The sequence below is a fragment of the Odocoileus virginianus genome, chromosome 30, assembly GCF_023699985.2.
Source record: "Odocoileus virginianus isolate 20LAN1187 ecotype Illinois chromosome 30, Ovbor_1.2, whole genome shotgun sequence".
Taxonomy (NCBI): domain Eukaryota; kingdom Metazoa; phylum Chordata; class Mammalia; order Artiodactyla; family Cervidae; genus Odocoileus; species Odocoileus virginianus.
Window position 1 is genome coordinate 37,313,888 of NC_069703.1, and position 22,249 is coordinate 37,336,136.

Sequence of the window (22,249 nt, forward strand, 5' to 3'; positions counted from 1 at the left end):
GGGAAAACCAGGGCAAAGGAGAGAGCAAGGCATACAGACGCCCTGGAATGCTAACTGTGAGAGGTGTGAGGAGCACGAGTTTGGAGTAAGTCTGGTATTGGGGTCAGAGATCTGCCTCACCTGCTAAACTGAGATAACCACATGCCGCTCATGCCTCCCTCCTTCCCAGCGGCCCTGTTTCCCAGGGTCTGATGAGATGATGTGATGTATGGGAAAACACTGTGGCTAGAAAAGCACTGTACAAAGTGATGCAATGGAAAGAAGCTGTGGATCATTGAGGATCAAGCTAGGAAAATCTGGCTTTAGGCTAACTTCCACAGGAACAGTGGGAAATTAACCAAAATTGAGGCATTGAGCCTCAATTTGTCCAAGGTTACTCAACTGGGTGGACTTCCCTGATGGCTCAGCGGGTAAAGAATCTGCCTGCAATGCAGGAGATGTCGGTTCGATCCCCGGGTTGGGAAGATCCCCTGGAGAAGGAAATGGCAACCCGCTCCGGTATTCTTGCCTGGCAAATTCCATAGACAGAAGAGCCTGGTGGACTACAGTCCATGGGGTTGCAAAAAGTCAGATACAAATTAGCAACTAAACAACAATGCAGCTGGGGAAGGGTGGGATTGGGGTTTGAACAGAAACCTTGACCCCAGAGTCTTTGCCCAAGAAGGAGGGGACTTGATCTAAAGTCCTCAGTGAGTAAAGGGTATCGACATCAGCTTCAATACAATGAAAGAAAGAACCTTCTAAAAGTCCTGTCAGGGGATGGGGAAGGTTTCCAATAATAATAAGCTCTCTGTGACTGGAGGTTTGTAAGCTGAGTCAAGAAAATGGTTGATATCAAGCTTGGGGTCTGGCAGGGAATCAGCTGATCTGCAAGGTCACTTTTGGCTCCGAGAGTCAGGGGCCCAAGGATCCTAGATCCTTCTCATGGCCCCATACCTCGTTCTTCAGGAGGACAGCTGCGGAGGGCACCTTTTGGCAGAAATCCAAAGTGCAGTTTGCATTCAGGAGAGGCCAGGGGAGAGCAGGGACAGTTTGCATGCATCTGTCCCTCTCTGCCCTTCTCCCATCACGGCCAAATCACAGGAGCCCGGTGGTGAGGAGACAGAGAGGTGGTCCCCTCTCATCCAAGTGGATTATATGGAGTTTGATGCTGTCTCAGATGTCATTTCTGAGATGAAGTGTGGTCTAGTAATTAGGAGCACAGACGATGGCATTAGACACTTCCTGTTACACCATTCGAAAATGAAGATAGAAAGAGAAAGACAAATATTGCGTGATATCACTTATATGTGGAATCTAAAATACAACACAGATGAATGTATCTATGAAACAGAAACTGACTCACAGACATAGAGGACAGACTTGTGGTTGCCAAGAGGGAGGGGGGTGTGGAGAGGTGAAGGGTTGGGAGTTTGGGATTAGAAGATGCAAGCTATTATCTATAGGAAGGATAAACATTCTACTATATAGCACAGGGAACTATATTCTATATCCTGTGATAAACTATAGTGGAAGAGAATATGAAAAAGAATATACATATATATGTATAACTGAATCACTTACACAACATGGTAAATCAACTATACTTCAATAAAAAAATTTCTTTTAAATGGAGGTTTTTGGGGGATTACATGAGCTAATGTAGGGTCTTGACACAGTGTCTGGAATGTGGTGAACTCTCAAACATTTTAGCTCTTATTTTGTTCTTACTTGCTGGGAGGATTTGAGGAAGTGATTCAAACCATCTGAACTTCATTTTTCTCTTCTGTTGAATAAGAAGATAGCATCTCCCTCCAGGATGGTAGGAGGGGGTGTTGCCCAGCATGAAGCAGAAGATAACAGATGTTATTTCTCCCCTTACTCTCATGGAGGGAAGTCAAGGACACCTCGACACCTTTATCCTGTTCTTGCTCTGTAATCATCACAAATGAAAGTAGAAAGAGGCCTTGGAAATCGTAAATTCGCTCTCCCAATTGATAGATGGTGAAACCAAGGTCCGGAAAAGAAGAGATTTGCTCCAGGTCATGCAGTGAGTTAGTGATAGAGCTGGAACTAGAACCGTAACTTTTTTACCATACCATCCTATCTCTATTTTTTCTTTTCTTAGCCACACTTTGTGGCATGTGGGATCTTAGTTCCCTGACCAGGGATTGAACCTGTGCCCTCTGCATTGGGAGTGCAGAGTCTTAACCACTGGACCACCAGAGAAGTCCCTCTATCTCTATTATTGACAACATGTTGAATGAATGTGTGATTGAAGATTGACTGAAGGGAGTACAGGTCTCTCTGGATGTCTTCACACGGACAGGGAGTACTTACTGACATGGGAACCAAACTTTGTGGCTGTTCACTTTCAAGCTTCCTTGCTTTCATTTCTGCTGCTCCTTTCCTCTGTGCTGTCCTGCCCTCCCTTGACTTTCAGACTCCTATGCAAGGTTCAATGCAATGCCACCTCCCCTGGGAAGCCTTCCATACCATATAAAATGAGTCAGCTTTCATTGTTTCCACAGTGCATTGTATCTGCCTCTATTATATGTCCCAGTCACAATCTGATGGGATATATATCTTTTACATGTCCTTTCCACTAATTTTATCCCCTAAACAGGGAGACCAAGGTACAGAAACCAAACCTGAATTTGAAGCCCCACTCCCTGACTGAAAAGGGAAATACTAGGAAACCTGAGTTTCTAGTTCTTATGATTAACTAGCTAAGGACTTGAACAAGTCACTTGGATTTTAGGTCTTGTTTCCACATTTACCAAATAGGTTGGGGAGAAGACAAAGTCAGAAGATACTAATTTATAAACCTCTTCTATTATAACAGAAGAAGTGAAGTGTAGATATTTTTAATGCTTACTTGTTTATTTTTGGCTGCACTAGGTCTTCATCGCTGTGAACAGGCTTCTCCAGTTGCAGTGCGTGGACTCTAGGGTGCACGGGCTTCAGCAGCTGCGGCGTGCAGGCGCTCAAGCTCGGTGGTTGTGGCCAACGGTCTTGGCTGCTCTGTAGCACGTGGAATCTTCCCAGACCAGGGATCAAACACGTGTCCCCTGCATTGGCAGGCACATTCTCAACCACTGGGCCGCCAGGGAAGTCAAAAGTATAGATTATTGAATCCGAATGCTAATTTCAGAGTCAACCAACCAGGGTTTGAATTCTGACTCTTATCACTTACTCTGTGACCTTCACCGAGTTACTTAACTCCTCTATGCTCAGCTTCATCTATAAGACGGGAATAATAACCTTGCCTATCTCATACATTTGGTGTGACAATTAAATGAGATTTTCATTTATGTAAAGCACTTAGCACAGTGCCTGGCACATGGAGAACCTTCAAATGGTGTTAACTATCAATGTTTTTTTTTAAACCATTGATAAACCTAGGTTTCCAACCTCAGAATCTAGAAAACACATCTCCAACCTCAACATTCTCAGAGCAAGTGAAGTGTCTTTCTTCACTTTGCTAGAGGTCAACAGATCAGAGTGGTAAAGAGTATGGCTTTGAAACCATCAAAAAAGTAAGATTAAAAAGCAGTAGGCTCAGACTTGGAAGGCCTAGCATATTCCCCTCCTGAGCAACCTTTCTTGGGCAGTTACTCGAGGATGCTATTCAAGTGTGAACCAAGAAAAAGGTTGGCATGGGATCCAGGAAAGAGTGGCTCTGTCCACTGTAATGAGAGGTTGTGAAGGTGATTGGCTGACTGCTGTGGAACAAGTCCAGAGGGCAACCAGGAGGGAGGTCCTCAAGAAAAGGCTTAGTGGAAAAGATAATATGATGGAGCCCTTGAAAATAGTTGAAGATATTTCAATGACTAATCTTGTGATGAGAGAGAGGAGGTTAGAGTCCAGGGTAAATTAAAAAAAAAAAAAAAACAGCACAGTTTAAGAAAAGAGTTGTTGTTCTAGTATACCATTTTGCAATGCAGTGAACATTTCCATAATTATGACAATGTAAACACTGGTTATCAATTTAGTTGACAATGGTGATTTAACTGCACTGGGAGGAAAAGGAAAGGAGAAGTAGGCCTTGTTTGCAAGGTTAAGTCCTCATCCACCATAACATGAAATCAATAGGTAATATCTAAAATTGATAAATCAAGGAATGGAGGTACATGCGTATTATTTAGAGACGTGGAAATATCCTCCAGAAGAAATGACTCGTGGGAGTGGAGGGGGTGGGGTATGCAGGGTGCTGTTCTTTTTCATTATAATTCTTTCAATACTAATTGATTTTTTTAGCCATATGCATTAATTACTTTAACTGCTAAAAAAAAATACAGAAGAAGAAGAATATCAGAGTAAGCTAGATCTGGGATGCACTCTTTGTGATTTGCAAGTCGCTTAGCTGAACTGAGTCTCAGTTCCCTCTCCAGTAAAATGGGGATGATATTGGGATAGTTGAGGACAGAAAGAGACAGTACACAGAAAGCAGTCAGCGCAGGCTTGGTAGACAGTCAGCTCTCGAACAGTAACTGCAGCATCAGAGAAGGGTAAGTTAAAGACTAGACTAGAGTAGTTTTGGGGTAATGACAGCATTTGCTTAGATACCCTGCTTCTGCCTCCCCGGTACATGACTCACATTGGGCACATACAAATGGACACCAGGGGAACCATAGCTGGGTGAATCGTGACTGACAGGCTAGAGTCACAGCAGGAACATTGAAAAGATCAGCAGTCAAGACGGAAATTACAGTTGGGCTTGGCACGTCCCACCGCAAGAGAACTGGGGAGTTACCGTCGCTGGACAGTGGGCTCTAGCAAGCTCATCATTTCCTCCTCTGGCTTGTACCTTGTGGGGGATGTGTCAGAAGGAAAAGATTTAGAGGCTGTCAGGGTGAGGGTCAGAGGTCAGCTGGGGTCAGGAAGTCTATTTCACTGAGGTCACTCTAGTCTCCTTTCAATGTAATGAAGCCATTATTGGTGAAAGCAAGTGCCTGGCGTCTTGCTCTGTGAAGCAAGGCCCACATGGGGAGCAGGACTGAAAGAAGGAAGGGGACTCCCTTGGTTCACCCTCCCTCTGCCAATTCAACAGGCCTATGAGGTGAGAGGTGCACAATCCTGCTTGATGCAGGAAGCCCTGGTCCTTGGAGAGGGATGAAGATGACAGCACGGGGTGAGAGCAGATCGTTTCTCAGAACAATTAGGATGGGGTCTCTCTCTCACACGCACAAACACACATACACGTCATATTGCTTTAGACAGTCAGAAATGGGAGAAACGCTTGTCTAACAGCTAATCCAACTCCCTCATTGTATCCTTAAAGGGTAAAGCTGGGGGCCTTTCTTGAGGTCACAGAACAAGTTAACAGGCTGGAACTATATATACTTTGTGAAGTGAAAGTCACTCAGTCGTGTCCGACTCGTTGCGACCCCATGGACTCTAGCCCACCAGGCTCCCCTGTCCGTAGGATTTCCCAGGCAGGAATCATGGAGTAGGTTGTCATTTTCATAAATTTTACTTAATTATTTGTTTTTTGTCTGTCCCTCTCCTCTAGAATGTAAGCTCTGTGAGGGTAAGAGCTTCATCTGATTTGTTCACTGATGTATTCCCACTGCTTCCAACAGTGCTACCTGAAACATTATAGATGTTCAATAAATATACGTTAAATGACTTACTGAATGAGTGGAAACATTGCACACATCATATTCCCTTCCTCATGAATCACACAGCATATTACCATACTAAAACTATACAAAGTCCTATATAGGAAGCCTAGTTAACATATCATTTTCCAAATGATTTCACTATAAAGACCTTTAAAAAATGGTTAGGTGTATTAATCATCCCATGGAACTAGTATCCTGAGGGACACATTGTGGAAAATACTTTCCTCAAGTGCACACCATCACTCATATTAGCATCAAGGTTTTAACTCCAAACAACCAACCTGGACCCCACCACAGGGTTCTCAAAACACTTTAGAAATGCAAACTGGATATGGACTATTGCCCAAAAGAGGACCTGTTTTGGCTCTGGTCAGCTCTTTGATTTAGACGGTCAATGAGTTTGGGGGAGGGTAATCAATAAACGACAGACTATAGCTCTGGTCCCCGGAAGAGGAATCACAAACTTGGGTTCTATTTGCTAATTATATCGAGATACAGTCTCTCCTTACAGCCTTTTTGTTTGCACATAACTTCTTTCTCATTGGTAAAATGGGGACAGTACCAGTCATGATAACAACATACTGGAACTGTGGAACAAATGTGAGCTTTGGAATGAAATGTATGGGTTCAAATCTGCATCTGCTGAGTATTAGCTGAGTTACATTACCCAAGCTAAATTGATTCATTAGGCTTGTTTCCTCTCCTATAAGGTGGCAATATTAATACTTAGAGTTATTGACAGGCTTGAATGAGATAAGAAAAGTGCCTCGATAAATAATAGCTGTTATTATTATTACCTATCAGAATATAAGCTCAGCAAAGGTGGGCTTTTGTTTGTGTAATTTACCCAGCACACAACAACACCTGCCATGGGGGAAGTGCTCAATAGGTATAGATATATATACTTAATGGTGATGTTACTATTATTACTAAGACTTCTTTCAGCTCTTCCTTTTATGGAGATACGAGCCTACCCAAGAAGAACTTAGCAAGGTACTTTAAAGGGGAGATGCTCTTTGTCTTTGGGAGCTGATGCTGAGTGGTAGATGAAGGTGAGTGAACCCGCACCCCCCTGGGCTGACAGTAAACTGTTAAGCAGGTGGGATCTTCTGTTTCTGTTTTCTCCAGCACAGCATAGACTGACTGCTGAGAATCTCTTTGGACTCTGGGTTTTCTGGTAATACCTTTTTATTTACAGCCCTGATCCAGCTGTGTTCCTACCAGAGCTTTCAGGAAGAGTTACAAAAGGAGTTTAGAGAAAGAAATGGCAACCCACTCCAGTATTCTTGCCTGGAGAATCCCATGGACAGAGGATCCTGGCAGGTCATGGTCCATAGGGTTGCAGAGAGTCGGACATGACTGAAATGACTAAGCATGCACGCACGCTCTTTGTGTTGATACTACACACTTTGGCCTAGGCTAAAGAGCTCCACTTTCCCCCTCTTATCAGATAATATTATCCTCAGAAACCAATACACAAGAAATTTGCAGTACTTAGCTATATCATGTCTTGCCTCCCTAACTACACTATAACTTCTTGGATAGTAGGAAATGTTTGTTCTTTACTTTGTGGGGGTACAGTTTTGGTCATTAACCTACTTAGTGCATATTACATATCTAATTCCTCCACCAAATGTATGAGCTAGCACAATGACTGGGTCATAGTAGCTACTTAATAAGTTTTCACTGAGATGAGGACCCAAGAAAGGAAGAATGTTAAGTCAGGAGCCTTCCTCTCCCACATGGAAACAACCCAAGGGGGATGAGGAGTCAATTATGTTGGGAGCCATGTGTCCCTTCCTAAAGCATCCTCTACCTCCACATATGCAACTTCATGAGATCCTGATTCTTCCTGGGTTTGAATTCTTAGACTTGAGAGAGGCAGCCTAGAAGAATAAGTATTATGACTAGTATAATAACATTCATCATTTCAGTCAAAGCCTATTCATCAAGAGGGAGGGGACTGTGGCTGATTCATGTTGATATTTGGCAGAAAACAAAAAATTTCTGTAAACCAGTTATCCTTCAATTTAAAAATAAATAAATTAAAAAAATATTCAGATTGGTATATATAGAATGGATAAACAACAAAGTCCCACTGTTTAGAACAGGGAACTATATTCAATATCCTGTGACAAACCATAATGAAAAGAATATGAAAAAGAATGCACATATATGTATAACATATATGTATAAGTCATTTGCTGTGCAACAATAATTAACACGTGTTGTGATTCAACCATACTTCAATAAAAATAAATTTAAAAACTTATTTAGGAAACTCTTCTTTTTAAAGACTTGTTTATTTTTAATTTTTGGCCACACCGTGCAGCATTGAGATCTCAGTTCCCTGACCAGGGATTGAACCCACAACCCCTGCATTAGAAGGCTGAGTCTTAACCACTGGACCACCAGGTTAGTCCCTCAGGAAACTGGATGTCTTCTGTGGGTCAGCCACTGTACTAAGTACTGGTAAGTGTGTGAGAGAAGGAGCAGAAAGAAATAACACTCAAATGGCCCCAATTCTCAGGGATCAAATGACCCAGCAGGTTCTAGGACAAAGAGACAAATGTGCATAATAGTTATGATAATAATAGTAATAATTTACATTGTTAAGGGCTAACTATATGTCAGACACTTTTAAAAGCTTTACTTACATAATCTACCTTTATCCTCATGATAACTCTGAGAGTTAAATCTTCATTATCTCCATTAGGCAGAGGAGGAAACTGAAGCATAGAAAGCATACAGTTTTCAGAGCTATAATTAGATGTTCGAACATAGATTATCTGATTCCAACATCTGTGTTCCTATGAAAAGTGCTACTAATTAGAGAAATAATAATGAAAAAGAAAGATTAGTCTCTCTAGTCTTATTTTATGTGAATTAAAAAATATTATCTCCTCTTTCTTCACTCTCTGTGGCTACATGCACCATTTTTCTGAAGAGGAGTTTGAGATACTTACACTACTCTCACAGAATCATGTATGGCTGGAAATGCCCTCTCTTTAGAGTGCAAGAAAGTCTGTTCATTTGTCTCCAATGTGTCGGGCTCTCTGAGCGGGTGGGGGCTGTTTGAGAAGAACCAGGTTTTCTGGGAAGAGCGCGGGTGAGATTTCAAGAAGGCATTCTCAAAACTGTGAGTGGGAACCAGGAGAGCGGGTCTTTATTCAGCACCGTGGACAGAGCTCCCGCCGCCCTCAGGACCCTGGACAGTGAAGCTAGTAGCGCCTTCCTGGAACGTCTGACTTAATAGCAGACCAACGGAAAACAGAGTACTAAATTCTCTTATCCCCTCTTTTCTTCAGCCAGACCTTAGTCACCTGCTCCTGAATCTTAGGAAGAGAGATACAGAGAGTGGGTACATTTAAGGGCTCTAGTAAGGGGAGGAGATAATGCTTAGGTGGGGAGGATTATATAAATAAAAAATAGTTTCGGCTGATGTACTCGCACGACTCTGGGAAGATCTAAATTAAGAGTCTTCAGTTGGGACTGTAGCATTGTTAGTGATATTTGTTAATAATTTGTATTTTTTAGGCTGAGGGCCACAGTTGTTCACTTTATCCCAACTTCCTATCCCCCATTTCTTACACTGAAGTTTTAGTGCCTCGGAGATCACTCTTGATAGGAGAGAGAAATAATCTCTCAACAGCCCCTTGCTCTCCTCCTCATCTTCCCCTTTCCTACCCCCACTCATCCCTGTTCTCTATTTCTCAATTTCACACGCGCCCGCGCGTACACACACACACACACACACACACACACACCCGGGCGGGCGCAGGAGCACGAGAGGTTTCTGCACACTTGGTGGAGACGACTGAATTGCCAGTGAGCGGATGCCCCCGAAAGCAGGCTCTGTCCCTTTAAGTGGGTTGTAGCAGTGGGGGAGGGGAACTGGCCGGAGCTGGCATTGTCCAGTTCGAACTGAGCACCGGAAGTGAAGGGGCAGGGCCAGGGCCGTGCACTGAGCCCCGGGCCATTGTCCATCTCCGACCAGGGCACTAGCCACCCCCCTGGCCAAGCCTCTTTATCTCCTACCAGGGGAGGCTAACTCCTCAAATGAGGAGAGCCCCTACTCCAATGCCCCCACCAACCTCACTGTGGGGAAGGGAGCGCACTTTAGGACAGGACTCTGAAGCGTGGAGCGCCAGGGAAACTAAAAGTGTCGGGGTCCCAACCACGGATGAAGATGGGATGGCTATGGGGGCAGGATGAGGTCAGCTGGTGGAGAGAGGAACACACTTCAAGCCTCTTTGGGTTCCTTCTTCTGTTCTCAGCAAACTCCACGTGGGTCAGTGTTAGATTCCGAAGGAAACGAGGAAGAATTCTTTACACGGAATTAATTGGGAGCGCTTTGAGAGATCGAGAGAAACTCGGTGGGAAACTCAGAGACATTCAGTTAGTCAGAGACAGACTTTGAGAGGCCGCGCCTAGGTCAGGAGTGGAGATCGGCCCCGCTGGGTCTCCCACCTCCCCCCTGCTTCCCCATCCCAGGCTTCCCAGTGTCCTCAACTCCAGGTCTATCTAAGCACACGGGGGTGGGGGGTGAGAGCGGGTCAGCGCCGAGCTGCCAGGTCAGCTCGGAGGCCTGAAGGGGAAGGGAGGGGGAGGGGCGCTCCAGGGCGGGGGGAGGGGGAGGGCTCATCCATTTCTCTCTTGACAGGTGGTTTGTGTCTCTGATTGGCCAGCGCTGCCAGGCTCACACCTCCCCCCCCCCAACTCTCTGGAATGTATAATTATCTGCAAAGGGGGGTGGGGTTGGTGTATAAGTGTGTGTGTGTGTGTGTGTGTGTGTGTGTGTGTGTGAGCAGTCACGTGGCTTTAAAACTGCCCCCCCCCCCACATGCCCCCCACCTGTATGTTGCTTTGGGGACCCCCGCCGACTTCTTAAAGTGCAGGATCCCAAATTCACGGGTACTCAAGACTTGTAGGGTTGACGGCCCCAATCTCCAGATGTGCGTATGGGGAGGAGGCGTCAAACCTCTAGGTTCTGAGAAGGGACACCCCAGAGGTGTCAGAGACCTCCGTGGTGGGGGAGGGCCGGAGCTGGAGCTGGAGGGAAAGGGAGGGGAAAGGCCAGGGAGGGGAGGGGAAGGGAGGGGAGGGGGGCTGCCCGCGGGGGGTTGGGTCATTGTCTTTTAGAATTTGGGAGCCTTTGAAAAGCCGTGGGCCCTCCCACCGCTATTGTGCTGGGGAAGATGTAGCTGCCTCTTCCCCGAGCCACCCCTTTGCCTCCGGACTTCTCTGGGGCCAGCAGCCGCCCAAGCAGGGGCCCGGGGCCGCGGGCTCAGCCGACTACCATGGGCTCTGTGTCAAACCAGCAGTTCGCAGGTTCGACCTCGGGACTTACTAGGGACACCTTAGGCGGCAGGGGCGCCCCGAAGCCACATGAAAGATAGGTGGGGAAGTGTCCCCCAGGCTAGCCCAAGGACCCCAAGTCTGTGCGGCCTCCTACTTCTGGGGGCCATCTCTGGAGCCAGGAACCCTGGTGTCCCAGTGGCGAGCAAGCTGAAGGTCCGGGGGCGGGGGGAGAGAAGAGGAGGGGCCTGTCTGGCCGCATGTCCCCGGGCAACGAGTTATGGGAAGAAAAGCAAAACTTTCGGGGCACCGCTGGCCTCAGTTTAAGCTGGGGGAGCGCGGGAGGCGGCCGGGACAGGTATTTTCTCGCCGGCTGCTCGGTAGCTGCAGCCTCCTGGGTGTCCACCCGCGGGCTGGGACCCTCGGGTCTCCTTGCCGGCTCTCTGATGGGGGTCCTCCAATTCCGTGGCCCCCCAGCTAAGCGCCTTCCCAATCTCCAGGTGGCTGCGCCAAGGCGCCGGAGGAGGCGCCGGAGGACGCGGCCCGCGCGGCGGAGGAGCCGCAGCTGCTGCACGGTGCCGGCATCTGTAAGTGGTTCAACGTGCGCATGGGGTTCGGCTTCCTGTCCATGACCGCCCGCGCAGGGGTCGCGCTCGACCCCCCGGTGGATGTCTTTGTGCACCAGGTGAGAGCGATTCTGGTAACTTTGCCGCAGGAACGGGATGTTGGCGCGCGTATCCGAGGGTGGGCGGACGGACTCGGCTGTTGGATTGAGGGGAGACCCAGGGCCCTTATTGTGCGTTCCCGTCTTTGCAGTGGCACCCCAGTCTGAGTCCCTGTTAACTCAACGGGACGAGAGTGGGGGAAGAGCTGATGATTAACACCCCCACCCCCTTCCGGGAACCCCTCTGGTTTACCACGTGTCTGTTACCTCTTTACCCTGGGCAGGGGCAGGGGGCAGGGAGGTGATGCATGTGGCAGAACTAAGGTTGTATTGTGCTTGCCAGTGGGGGGAGGGCGAGCAGGCCGGCCAGGGAAGCACATGCCCGGTCAGAGCAGAACCCTGAGCGCCCGCGCGTTTCGGTGTCCTGTGAATCGAGCTCCCGGCCTTCAGGAAGGCAGGGAAACGGCTTCAGGACCCAACGGCGGAAAGCTGAGAAGTCTGCCGGGTCCCCTCACCCAGGTGGTCACCCAAAACTCAAGCCCTGGGGTTCTGGATGGGTTTGGCAGATCCTTGAAGGATCTATTTGGGGGGCATGGAAGTTCCTCGAGAGCAGTCTGAGGCACATGGATCACTAGGGGGGCTCTTACTATTTCCTATTAGGAAAGAAAATGTGAAAAGCCAGGCCTTCGACTCCTGGGCCAGCCTGGGAGGGAGTTAGGTCGCAACCCCAAGTTCTCAGCTAAAGCGAGGCACCACAGGGGCGGGGGGTGGGGGGTGAAATTCAGTGTCGCAGGGCAGGGGGTGGAGAGAGGCTAGCCTCAAGACCTGTTCTCCTCAGCTTGGCATTTATGGCCCCAGACAGCCACTGATTGCCGTCCTAACATTCCCGGCCTCAAACAAGGAACCAGAGACTTCGTCTACCTTCCTCCCTGGCCACCCCTTCCTGAGTATCTCCGAAGCCTCACGTAACCACCATGTTTAGGAAATTGTTGCTTGTGTTCCCCTCCACCTTTGGAGGTTTGGGGCTGAACCTGAGAAGAAATTGCTAATCCCAGACCCCAGAGGTTGACACCCAGGCCGGGCATGGAGGGGTTACTTCGGGGAGGTTGGCTTTAGGAGCAGTGGGGGAGGGGAAAGGAGGATGTGGGGATTAAGGGTTGGAGCCTGAGGGATGGTATTCTGGAGGGGGAGGGGTGGAGAGGGGAGATGCTGGGTAGACTGGTTGGAGGGAAACAGCGGGGAAGTCCCCACATGGCCCTCAGTGAGGATGCTGAATGGGGGAAGCAAGGGAGAGAGAGGACGCAGGGAGATGGGGATCCACTAATTAACGCTGGGGTCACTGGGCTCCTAGAATATCTGCCAGAAGGGTCGGCTGCAGAATGCTTGGCTGCCCCCTGGCTTCCCCTGCTTCCTCCACCCCCAGCTTTACCCTCTTCCCTTCGAACTACTAATTCTGGCTGGTGGCTAGCCCCCCTCCCTGTCTCATTTACATATGTGAATGATAACCCACAGGAAGTAATTGTGGGAGAAAGAAGGGAATTGGCCTCTTTAGATCTATTAAATCACTTTATTACAGGAACCAGCTTTGAAAGGCCCTCCTCAGCGGGGTGGCCAGCTCCCCATTTATCTGATCACAAAGAGATTAAAATCTCTCCCAGCCTGGAGACAACTGGACACCTCCACCAACTTTGGAAAGCTTGGAATGAAAGAGTCAGACCCAACATTTTCTTGCCTCCCTTCGAAAGGTTGCCACATAGGGAAAGACTGAGGGGAAGGTAGTCCCTCTGAGGTTCTTTGGTGATATCCAACTCCCAAGGAAGGTTTTCCTGAGAAAATGGATCTGTGCCTCAGCAGTTGGAAATACGGGATGGAATAAAAGAAAATGGGGACTAGCCTTCAGATTTGGGGAGTGGAGCCTACACCGTGCTGTTTCAGATGGGTTTGCTGGGAGAGAACCTGGACTTGGGGTGTTGGAATGTCCAGGGACGTTCCACAGTCAAATAAGTTATCAGGAGGAGTTGAGGTGGGATAAGGAATGAAGACTTTGTCTCCCTTATACCCCCTACTAACAGTCACAGAGGACACTGGTGGAAATTCCCTGAGCTTTATACCTGGAAGCTCTGTCTTCACACTGCTGGGGCTTAGGTTGATCCTCAAACCCTACTGTACACTTAAAATAGTGATTCCAGTCCTGCACTTGAGAAATCTGAAATATCTCCCTGGGGATCTAATGGAGAGGAATTAGGTGGATGCAGATCAATCCTTAGAAATTTTCCCAGGGCAGGAGAGTGTTCCCAAAATGGAAAGAAAGACATTTCCCTTTAACAGTTAAACTTCCCCTTTAGCTGCTTGTGGTGGGTACCTTGGAACTGTAGGTGTGGGTGGTGGGCAGGGTAACTGTCCTAAGATAACATCTGCTAGGGGAGGGGATCAGGGAGCCCCTTTCCTAAGGAAACGGTGGCGGGGGGTGGGGGTGGGGATGGACACAATTAGACATTTCTAAGGTTGGGCCTTTTTGGTTCCCAACACACTGGTCACTGTTCCTGTGCTCCCTGTCCAACCCTCAGTGCCCAATAGGGGTGGATATGTAGGAAAGAAAGCCTACCGTTAGCCTTAAAAAAAGATGAGTAAATAAAACCCATAAAGTGAAAAGACTTCTGTATCAACCCTGGTACTCAAACACAGGTTTTAGGCTAGAACTCACTTGCTGTCCCTGAATTTGGAGGAATTTAAGAATGATCATGATGGCAGCTAGCTAGCCCTTAAATCCCGGTTTCTCAATCTCTGCACCACTGACATATTTCAAGCAAGATAACTTCTCATTCTGGGCATCCCTCAGTTGTGACAACCAAAACAATCTCCAGACATTGCCAAATGCCCCCGCTGGGAGACAAACTCACCCCCAGTTGAGAAACAGTTAATACATCAAAAGGTGGAGTAAGAAAGAGCTAACTAGGGGTTGCCTGAGGACTAAGAATTCTCAACTCTCCATGGCCATTTAAAAGGTTTTGGGCATTTTAACAGAAACCTCCTGTTTCCTGTGGCTCAACTCCCAACCCCCCCAGATGTGCAAAATTTGAAAATCAGGAAAAGGTCCCCTTTTTTCTCCCACAGCTCTTTGGAACTCAAATCTGTTTAAAACAGCTTTCTGGCTAAAATGCTGGCTAGAATGCTTGGAGGCAAAAGAGCCCAAATTTGACTGAGGCACCAAGCTTGGGTTAAGAGAAGAAATTTCCAGTACCAAGAAACTTCTGATGCCACGTGGCCTGCTTTCTCTGAAAAGGATGAGTGGGGGTGGTGAGAGCAACTTCAGTCCGGTCTAGATTAAGACAGGTTTGGGGGCAGGGAGAATGTAAGGGATCTTTCCTACCCGGTTTATAACCTTACTAGTGCCTCTGATTACCCTCCTTATGTTCAGGTACTGATGTCTTAACTCTTCCTCTAACCTGAACTCTTTGAAGAGAGGGACTAGTAGTCTGGTTAATTTTCTAGTATGCACTTGGTGGGCTGAAGATATGAGTATGAGGAATGAAGGGGCCCCTGAGAAATCAAGAGTACGCTCACAGTTGGGGGTCCTTGTCAGCAGGTCTTCCTCCAGACCAAAAGCTTGGAGATAGGGAGGGAATGTGAACTGATAGTTGCTGTCTATCTGGACCAGGGCCTGAAGAGGGCTTGGTACTCAGTAGAAACACCATGAAAATTTGTGGAGTGGTAGTGGATCACAGCTGATCCACTCCAGCTGACCACAGCTCCAGAAGAGGATATGGAAGCCATGGGTTGAAGTTAGTTATTCATTAGTTATTTCTTTTCCATCTTAATAGGGAATTTTAAAAAGGTTATTATTTTATTTTCAATTAATTAATTAGGCCAGGAAGCATGACTTAGTTCCCTGACCAGGGATCGAATCCAAATTCCTTACAGTAGAAGTGAGGAGTCTTAAGCACTTGGACCATCGGGAAAGGAAAGTGTTTTGTTTTCCTCCCACTCCTCCAGAAAGAATTTTTTAAATGAGTGGATTTTTTCAGGAAGTTAGCAGAAAAGCATGTGAGTTACTTTGAGCATTACGAGATCTTGAGTCCTGTTTGTGAAGAGACATACTTTCTAGGCAGTGTTCCAAGTAAATGCTGTGCCACCATCCAAAGCAAAGCTTGTGGTTAGTGGCACTGCTTGCCTTGTACGTGGTTTTCAGTGATTTTTCTACAGGGCAAGGTTGTTGCTGGAACATTCCTAATCCAACTATCAAAAGTATCAAACTCAGCCTTTGGGAATTCCTTGGTGGGTTTCTTTTTTTTCTTTTAAGCAACAGCCTGAGGCACATCACCTCTCCCTTCTTCCTGCAGGCAAGAATAGCAATTACTATCAGTGTTAAATCTGGAAGGTCGAAGGAGGTGAAGGAAAAGGTGGGGAAAACTTTCCAGAATAGTATGCAATTAGTACAGACTCAACTTGGAGTTCTTTAATTCAGATTGGCAAAGAGAGTAAGATGGCTTTTGTCAATAGAGCAGAACAACAACTGGGCTTCTGGTTAAAAACTCCAGGAACTTTTCCTCACTTCTTGAGTGGGGGTGGTGGGGAGGGAACAGCCCCATCTTTATCGGACCTACCCTGGGTGGAGTTCAGTCCCCTTGTGACTCCATCTTCCTGAGGACCACAGAGAAGATGCCTGTCCTAAGGAGCTGGGAAGATCAATCTAGGTGAACTCTTGGGTGCAGAGTTGAGAACACTGGCTCCTTCCTCTCTTCTGCTCCAGACTCCCTCGGCTACCTGGGCGCAGACAGGCTGACAGCAGCACCATCTGGTGGAGAACTCCAGGCAGGAACTGGTGGTCCTGGCTGTGTCAGAGCCAAAGGGATGTGTAAGGGGGTGTATGCTGGCAGCCCTTGGTTCTGGGTGGATCTCTTTCCCCATTTTCTGTGACAAACTGCTTCTGATAGAACCCACTGATTTCTTACCTCCTACCAAACCCTACCTTTAGAAGTGAGGCTTGGGTTGAACTGTGAGGACACCTTAGGACTAACTCATTAAAATTAAATTGCTTTTTACTTTTTCAGTGTGACTCTTAGAAAGTTTTAAAATGTCAGTGCACCTTACATTATATTGCAGAGCACAGGATACAAAGTCAGCTCAGGGCTGTCACACTATAAGTTTGGGCAGGGTGCTTAACCCCTCTGCCTCCATGAATTCAGCAGGGGGCATGATAAAAAGCTTGGTGTGAAGGTCACATGTGTTACATCATGTGACATGCTTAAAACTGCTTAGCCTATAGTAAGCATCAGTACATATTAGGCATTTTGGATAGTAGAGAACTTAGGTTTTTTTTTGTCTGCAAATGTTTGTGCACTGCTAAGCACCTAGAACTGAGGGTTTAGTTGAACAGGCAGGGGAAAGGAAGATGGGATGGTGGCAGCCCTCCCACCTATAATATAATTTATCTGAATAAAGAACCCTAATTGGGCCCCTCAGTTTAAAAAAAAAAAAAAAGGTTTGACTGGAGGCCCTGGAAGGGTGGGAGGGCAAGTCAGAAGGAAAGATGGCTGCTGGTGGTGGCTTTGGCTGGCCAGCAAGCTTGACTAGGGAAGAAAGGTGTCTCTGTGTCCAATCCTCTCACCGTGACCATAACCCCCTACATGGAGAGGAAGGAAAGAACTGGTGAATGTGGTAAATGTGTGGTGGGGGGGGGAGTCAAGGGGGAATCTGCATCCTCTGGAACTCCAGGAATCTGACCACCAGAACCAACCAGTGTCAACTCTTTGTTTCCCGGAGCAGGGCTCTATTGGGGGAGCTCAGGCCTCGCCCCTCCCCCTCCCCAGGTCTTTTCTTTTTTGGAGGGGATGGAGAGGGGCGGGGCCCAGGCCCTGCTTTGTGTGTGGTTGGTGGGGTGGGGGTGGTAGCAAGAATTTCAGGCTCCTTTCTGATGCAGACCCTGTGAGGCAGGCTCAGTGGGGCTGCACGCTGATTACCTATCTGATAAGAGAGGAATTCAAACTATGTGTTTTAGAAAGAGGTGGGGTGGAGGGAGCCTAGGAGCTACCCCTGGAGACCACCAGTCTAAATCTTGGCTGATTATGGTGAGGTGCCCACAGGGATTTTTTTTTTCCCCCTTTATCTTTTCAAAGGAAACGATGGTCTTAAGCTGACCTCAAATCCTCCAGTGACAGAGGTGAACTAAGAGGACTAGTCAATTTCAAATGTCCCCATTTATATTATCCTCTGTTTCTCACATTAAGCCTAGAAGGTGTAGATGCAGAAGACTGTGGTGCTCAATAAACTGGAGCACAGAAAGGGGATATTTTTCTGAGTTTCCGCTGCTAGTTATCAATAAAAACTAGGGTTAAGATGCTGGGTCCTTTGACACTTCTTTCTCACTGTTACCCCACCCTCATCCAGTCTGAAAAGTTGAGATTTATATGTGGCAGTCAATGTGTTAACTACTTTTCATGCTTAAAACCTCACAGCACCACCATAAAATTAGTACTTACTCCATTTTGCAGGCTAACACAGAAAGCCGGGATAGGCTGCAGGACTCTAAACCTTTGCTCTTAATCACTTATCTATCTGCTGAATCACAGAAAACTGGGAGTGTTCCACCCTAAGAGCCCACTAGGCAAATGGGAGAAGCTGAGTTTACCTGGGTCAAGAATGCTCTTGGTCTGGATCCTCCAGCATCTCCTGACTCACTGGCTTGTCCCAGCTCAATAAGAGACACGTCAGATTTAACATCAAATTCAGGGCGGTGGTTATGCAACTGGGAGGAGGAAAGAATTTTCACCTTTCTGAAATGTTTTAATGTTCTGCTTTAATGCTCCACATTCAGATTGGGGGGAGGGAGGGAGTCATCACAACCCTGTCTGTTCTATGCGAATAAGAAGGGAGAGGATCCCAAACCTTTGGAATATTTCATTCATTGATATTTATTGAACATATGTCCTGCCTGCCTAATCTTCATTAAAACTTTGGGTAAATAGCTACTGTTATCCCGTTGTCTGAAAGATCTGAGGCCCAGAGGTGGGTAACCCACCAAGATCAAACACAATGCCAGAAATTGGTGGAATCAGCATTTCAGGAACCAGGATGTATCTGACACCTGAGCCTATGCTTTTAATTACCTCAGTGGAAGAAGTTTTGTCTTAAGCAGTATCATCTAAATTAAAAGAAAAATGTAAGTGACTAAGGAATTGGGGATCCCATCTGGCAAAAGAGCATGTTTCATCTAAGTCCCAATTTGAAATAGCCACCTCGCCCCACCCCCACCAGCAACAGCATAAAAGGCTTCAAACCAGGACTAGGTACATGGTGATCCCTTTTGCTTCTGAACCGCATTTTCAACAAGGACTACACCTTGTTGACATATTTGACATGTTCTTTGGATATTTTGGAAGGTATCTATAATGAAGTCTGTTCTGTGCAGGGTCTAGGAGAGGCTATCATTCCACTAATGTGTTATTGATGCAGAAAATGGCAAGGTGAAATGGGCTATCCAATCCAGAACTCTAGGTTCTTCTGACCCTGGTGTTGCCACTCAACTAACTCCTTTTTTTCTTTTAAATTTTGGTTCAAACAAGCAGTGTTTTAGTGAGATCATTCTACACAGTATTTGAAGTCTTTTTCTTTCTTTAAATAACTTGGGATTATCTTCCCAAATTATACAATTAAAGCCTACTTGTTCATTAATTCATCCAAAATGTTCTAGGCATTATTTAGGTGTCAAAATGCAGCAGTGAACAAAGCAAAGACTTTACATTCTTTTGAATGGCTTTATGGTATTTTTGTTTTCTGTTTTTGGGGGTTTTTTTGAGCCAGTGAGATATTGAATATATGTGTCATGCTAGGTCCTTCTGCAAATTATTCTGTTCTGTGAGTCTTTTTACATATTGATTTACAGTAATTTTTATAGTTTTATCAGTTTAGTTATCTGTCGTAATTAAAAAAAAAAACTGTTCCAGTTTTTTCCTCTTAACATTTAGATTGTTAATTCTTCCAAAATATTTTGCATACATATGATGTAAAGTATAAATTTCTGGCTTTTCCTAGTGAATAACTGGTTTCTCAATAGTACTATTTATGGAAATATTTTCCTTACCTGCTGATTTCTGCACTTATTTTTGGATCTTCCAGTAGATTTTCTCTTCTAATCCACTGATCTGTCTGCTTGGATCATACTGTCTTTTCCCTTCAACTTTCAGTAACATTGTTTTGATATAATTTCAAATTTGGGAAAAGGTTGCAAGAATAGTATGAAGAACTCCCATATAACCTTTACCCAGATACATCAATTGTTAACATTTTGTACTATTTGCTTTATTGTTTATTTTATCCCTTATACAGATTTCAAGCATCTTAATCTTTACAATATTTCAGCATTTTTTTCTAGAATATGGCTATTGTCTTAGGTAACTTCGGTACAATGATCAAAATTAGGGAACTTAACATGTTTGCCTACATTCCATGCACAAATTTTGTCAGTTCTCCTAATATTTTCTCCTGTTCTAAGAGCCAGTCAGAAGTATGTGTGGCACTGTTTCTTTACTTCGTAGGGGTTTTTCTTTCATGACTGACATCTTTTAAGTGTATAGGCCTGTTATGTTATATTTTACAATTTTACATTGGTTGATTCCTTATAAATGCTATGATTAACAATTTTTTTCTGCTGTTCTATTTTACTGAGAACTTTCAATGAAAATAGCTGCCAAAAATGCTATGGCATCTGTTTACACAGTGATTGTTCCTGATGTAACGTAGATTTTTTATTTTTAATGGTGACTCCTCCAATCACAGTGTCTCTACCAATAAAATGGAAATGTTACACCCTTACTCTTCCATCCTTAGAGGAACATGTGTATGCAGGTTTTGGGTGTAATGATGAAGACTAACATTAAAATCTACCATGCTTCTCTCCCCCAGAGTAAGCTGCACATGGAGGGCTTCCGGAGTCTGAAGGAGGGTGAGGCCGTGGAGTTCACCTTTAAGAAGTCTGCCAAGGGCCTGGAATCTATCCGAGTCACCGGCCCTGGTGGGGTGTTCTGTATTGGGAGTGAAAGGCGGCCCAAAGGGAAGAATATGCAGAAACGCAGATCAAAGGGAGACAGGTATGGACTGGAAGGCAGCTTCTGTGGGTTGGTAGGGATGATGAGCACTCTTCCATTCTTGCTTTCCCTTTCTTGGTTGGACCAGATGCCAAAGATAAAGTGAAGCCTGTGGCCCCTGGCAACATCTGGATGTGGGAGGCAAAGAGAGGGTGGTATGTATGGAAGGTACTTCATGACCTACTTTTCTACTTGATAAGTAATTAGTTTCTGGGAGCTCTAGCTTTGATTGCTAAATGGGGATTGTGATACTAACCTCACATGCTATTTTAGAACTAAAGGAGACCATGGATGTGAAAGTGTATGTGGTGAGGCCAAGACAGTACATCTGTAGCTGTTGCTTCTTCACCTCATCTCCAAATGACTGGTTTCTTTCCTTTTCTGTGTGTAAACAGATTCTGGCCCTTTAATTTCTTCTCTATTTTAATGAATGAGAGGTACTGTTTTTAAGGGTATGGTAGTTCTCAGTTGGGGTCCAGGATTTCCGTTCTTGGTATTTTCAATTTGTCATGAATCTCAAGCTGCCATCTAGATATTACAGGCCTGGAAATGACTCAGAGATATCTAGTCATATACCCCTTTTCTAAGTGCTGAAATTGGTCTCCAGCAAGGGAAGTGGGTCCAAAGTAACAACTAAAACCAGAGCCCAGGGGTCCTCACTCAGGAAACATTGTGGTCTCTTCTCACGCCTTCCTCTCAACTTTACTATCTTGCTTGATGCTAGGTGCTACAACTGTGGAGGTCTAGACCATCATGCCAAGGAATGCAAACTGCCACCCCAGCCCAAGAAGTGCCATTTCTGCCAGAGCATCAACCATATGGTAGCCTCGTGCCCACTGAAAGCCCAGCAAGCTCCCAGCTCCCAGGGAAAGCCAGCCTACTTTCGGGAGGAGGAAGAAGAGATCCATAGCTCTGCCATGCTCCCAGAGGCTCAGAATTGAGCCACAGTGGGTGGGGGCTATCCTTTTGTGATCAGAAAGCTTTGAGGAGCAGGCATCAATCGGCAGAGTGGAGAAAGTGGGGACAGGGTGGGTAGGGGGCAGCTGGCACTGCCATATATCTAAGGCTGGAGTCCACAGCATCATCCCCTCTTCCCTCTTGGTGGGAAGAAGGGGTGAGGCAAAGAAACTCCAATTAGCTCTTTCCAAATGCATATGAGGGCTTTGGGGGTTAACCCTCCCTGCATGCTTTATATGAGTCTCCACCCCCAGAATCTCCAGCTTTTGAAAGTGGCCTGGGTAGGGAAGTTGTTTTAAAGAAGAATATGGAATAGTATTTCCCATATCAGAATGTAAAGATTAAGAACAGATTGATGGACCCAACCAACAAGCCACCACATTCCATGGGAGGAAACATCTCAGGGGGGGGGGGGGGTAGCAGGGTTTTTGTCTTCTCTCCTCATAACCCCCTCTTGGGACAGAATGCTAAGAACTGTCCCAAGTAATGGATTATGATGACAGTAATGGATTATGATCAAGGGAAGAGCTGCAGATTTGCTGCTTCTAAGCTCACTCTCACCCCATTCTGGGCCAACTCAATTTTATTTATTTGCTGCCTTGGGTGACTGTACCTTGGGTCCCACTTTCTCCAGGATGCCA

At 46.1% G+C, this 22,249-nt stretch overlaps 1 protein-coding gene, 1 long non-coding RNA gene and 1 other non-coding gene across 3 annotated transcripts in view; 2 read left to right on the plus strand and 1 right to left on the minus strand.

The window, feature by feature from the left end:
• The window catches only part of LOC110147603 (uncharacterized), a 31,969-nt gene extending 26,341 nt beyond the window's left edge, over window positions 1–5,628 (plus strand). The window contains exon 5 of the long non-coding RNA XR_011484766.1: window positions 2,881–5,628. This is a non-coding gene — a long non-coding RNA (uncharacterized lncRNA). The remainder of the gene's footprint in view (window positions 1–2,880) is intronic.
• Window positions 2,136–2,208, minus strand: TRNAG-CCC (transfer RNA glycine (anticodon CCC)). The gene has a single exon. It is a non-coding gene; the product is annotated as a tRNA-Gly (tRNA).
• A 5,137-nt stretch (window positions 5,629–10,765) lies between the features above and the next one.
• On the plus strand, window positions 10,766–22,030 carry LIN28A (lin-28 homolog A). The gene is made up of 4 exons (XM_020909295.2): window positions 10,766–10,937; window positions 11,405–11,589; window positions 20,470–20,654; window positions 21,376–22,030. Exons 1-4 carry the CDS (start codon window positions 10,907–10,909, stop codon window positions 21,590–21,592), a joined length of 618 nt encoding a protein of 205 aa, XP_020764954.1. The 5' UTR covers window positions 10,766–10,906; the 3' UTR covers window positions 21,593–22,030.
• Window positions 22,031–22,249: the final 219 nt, after the last annotated feature.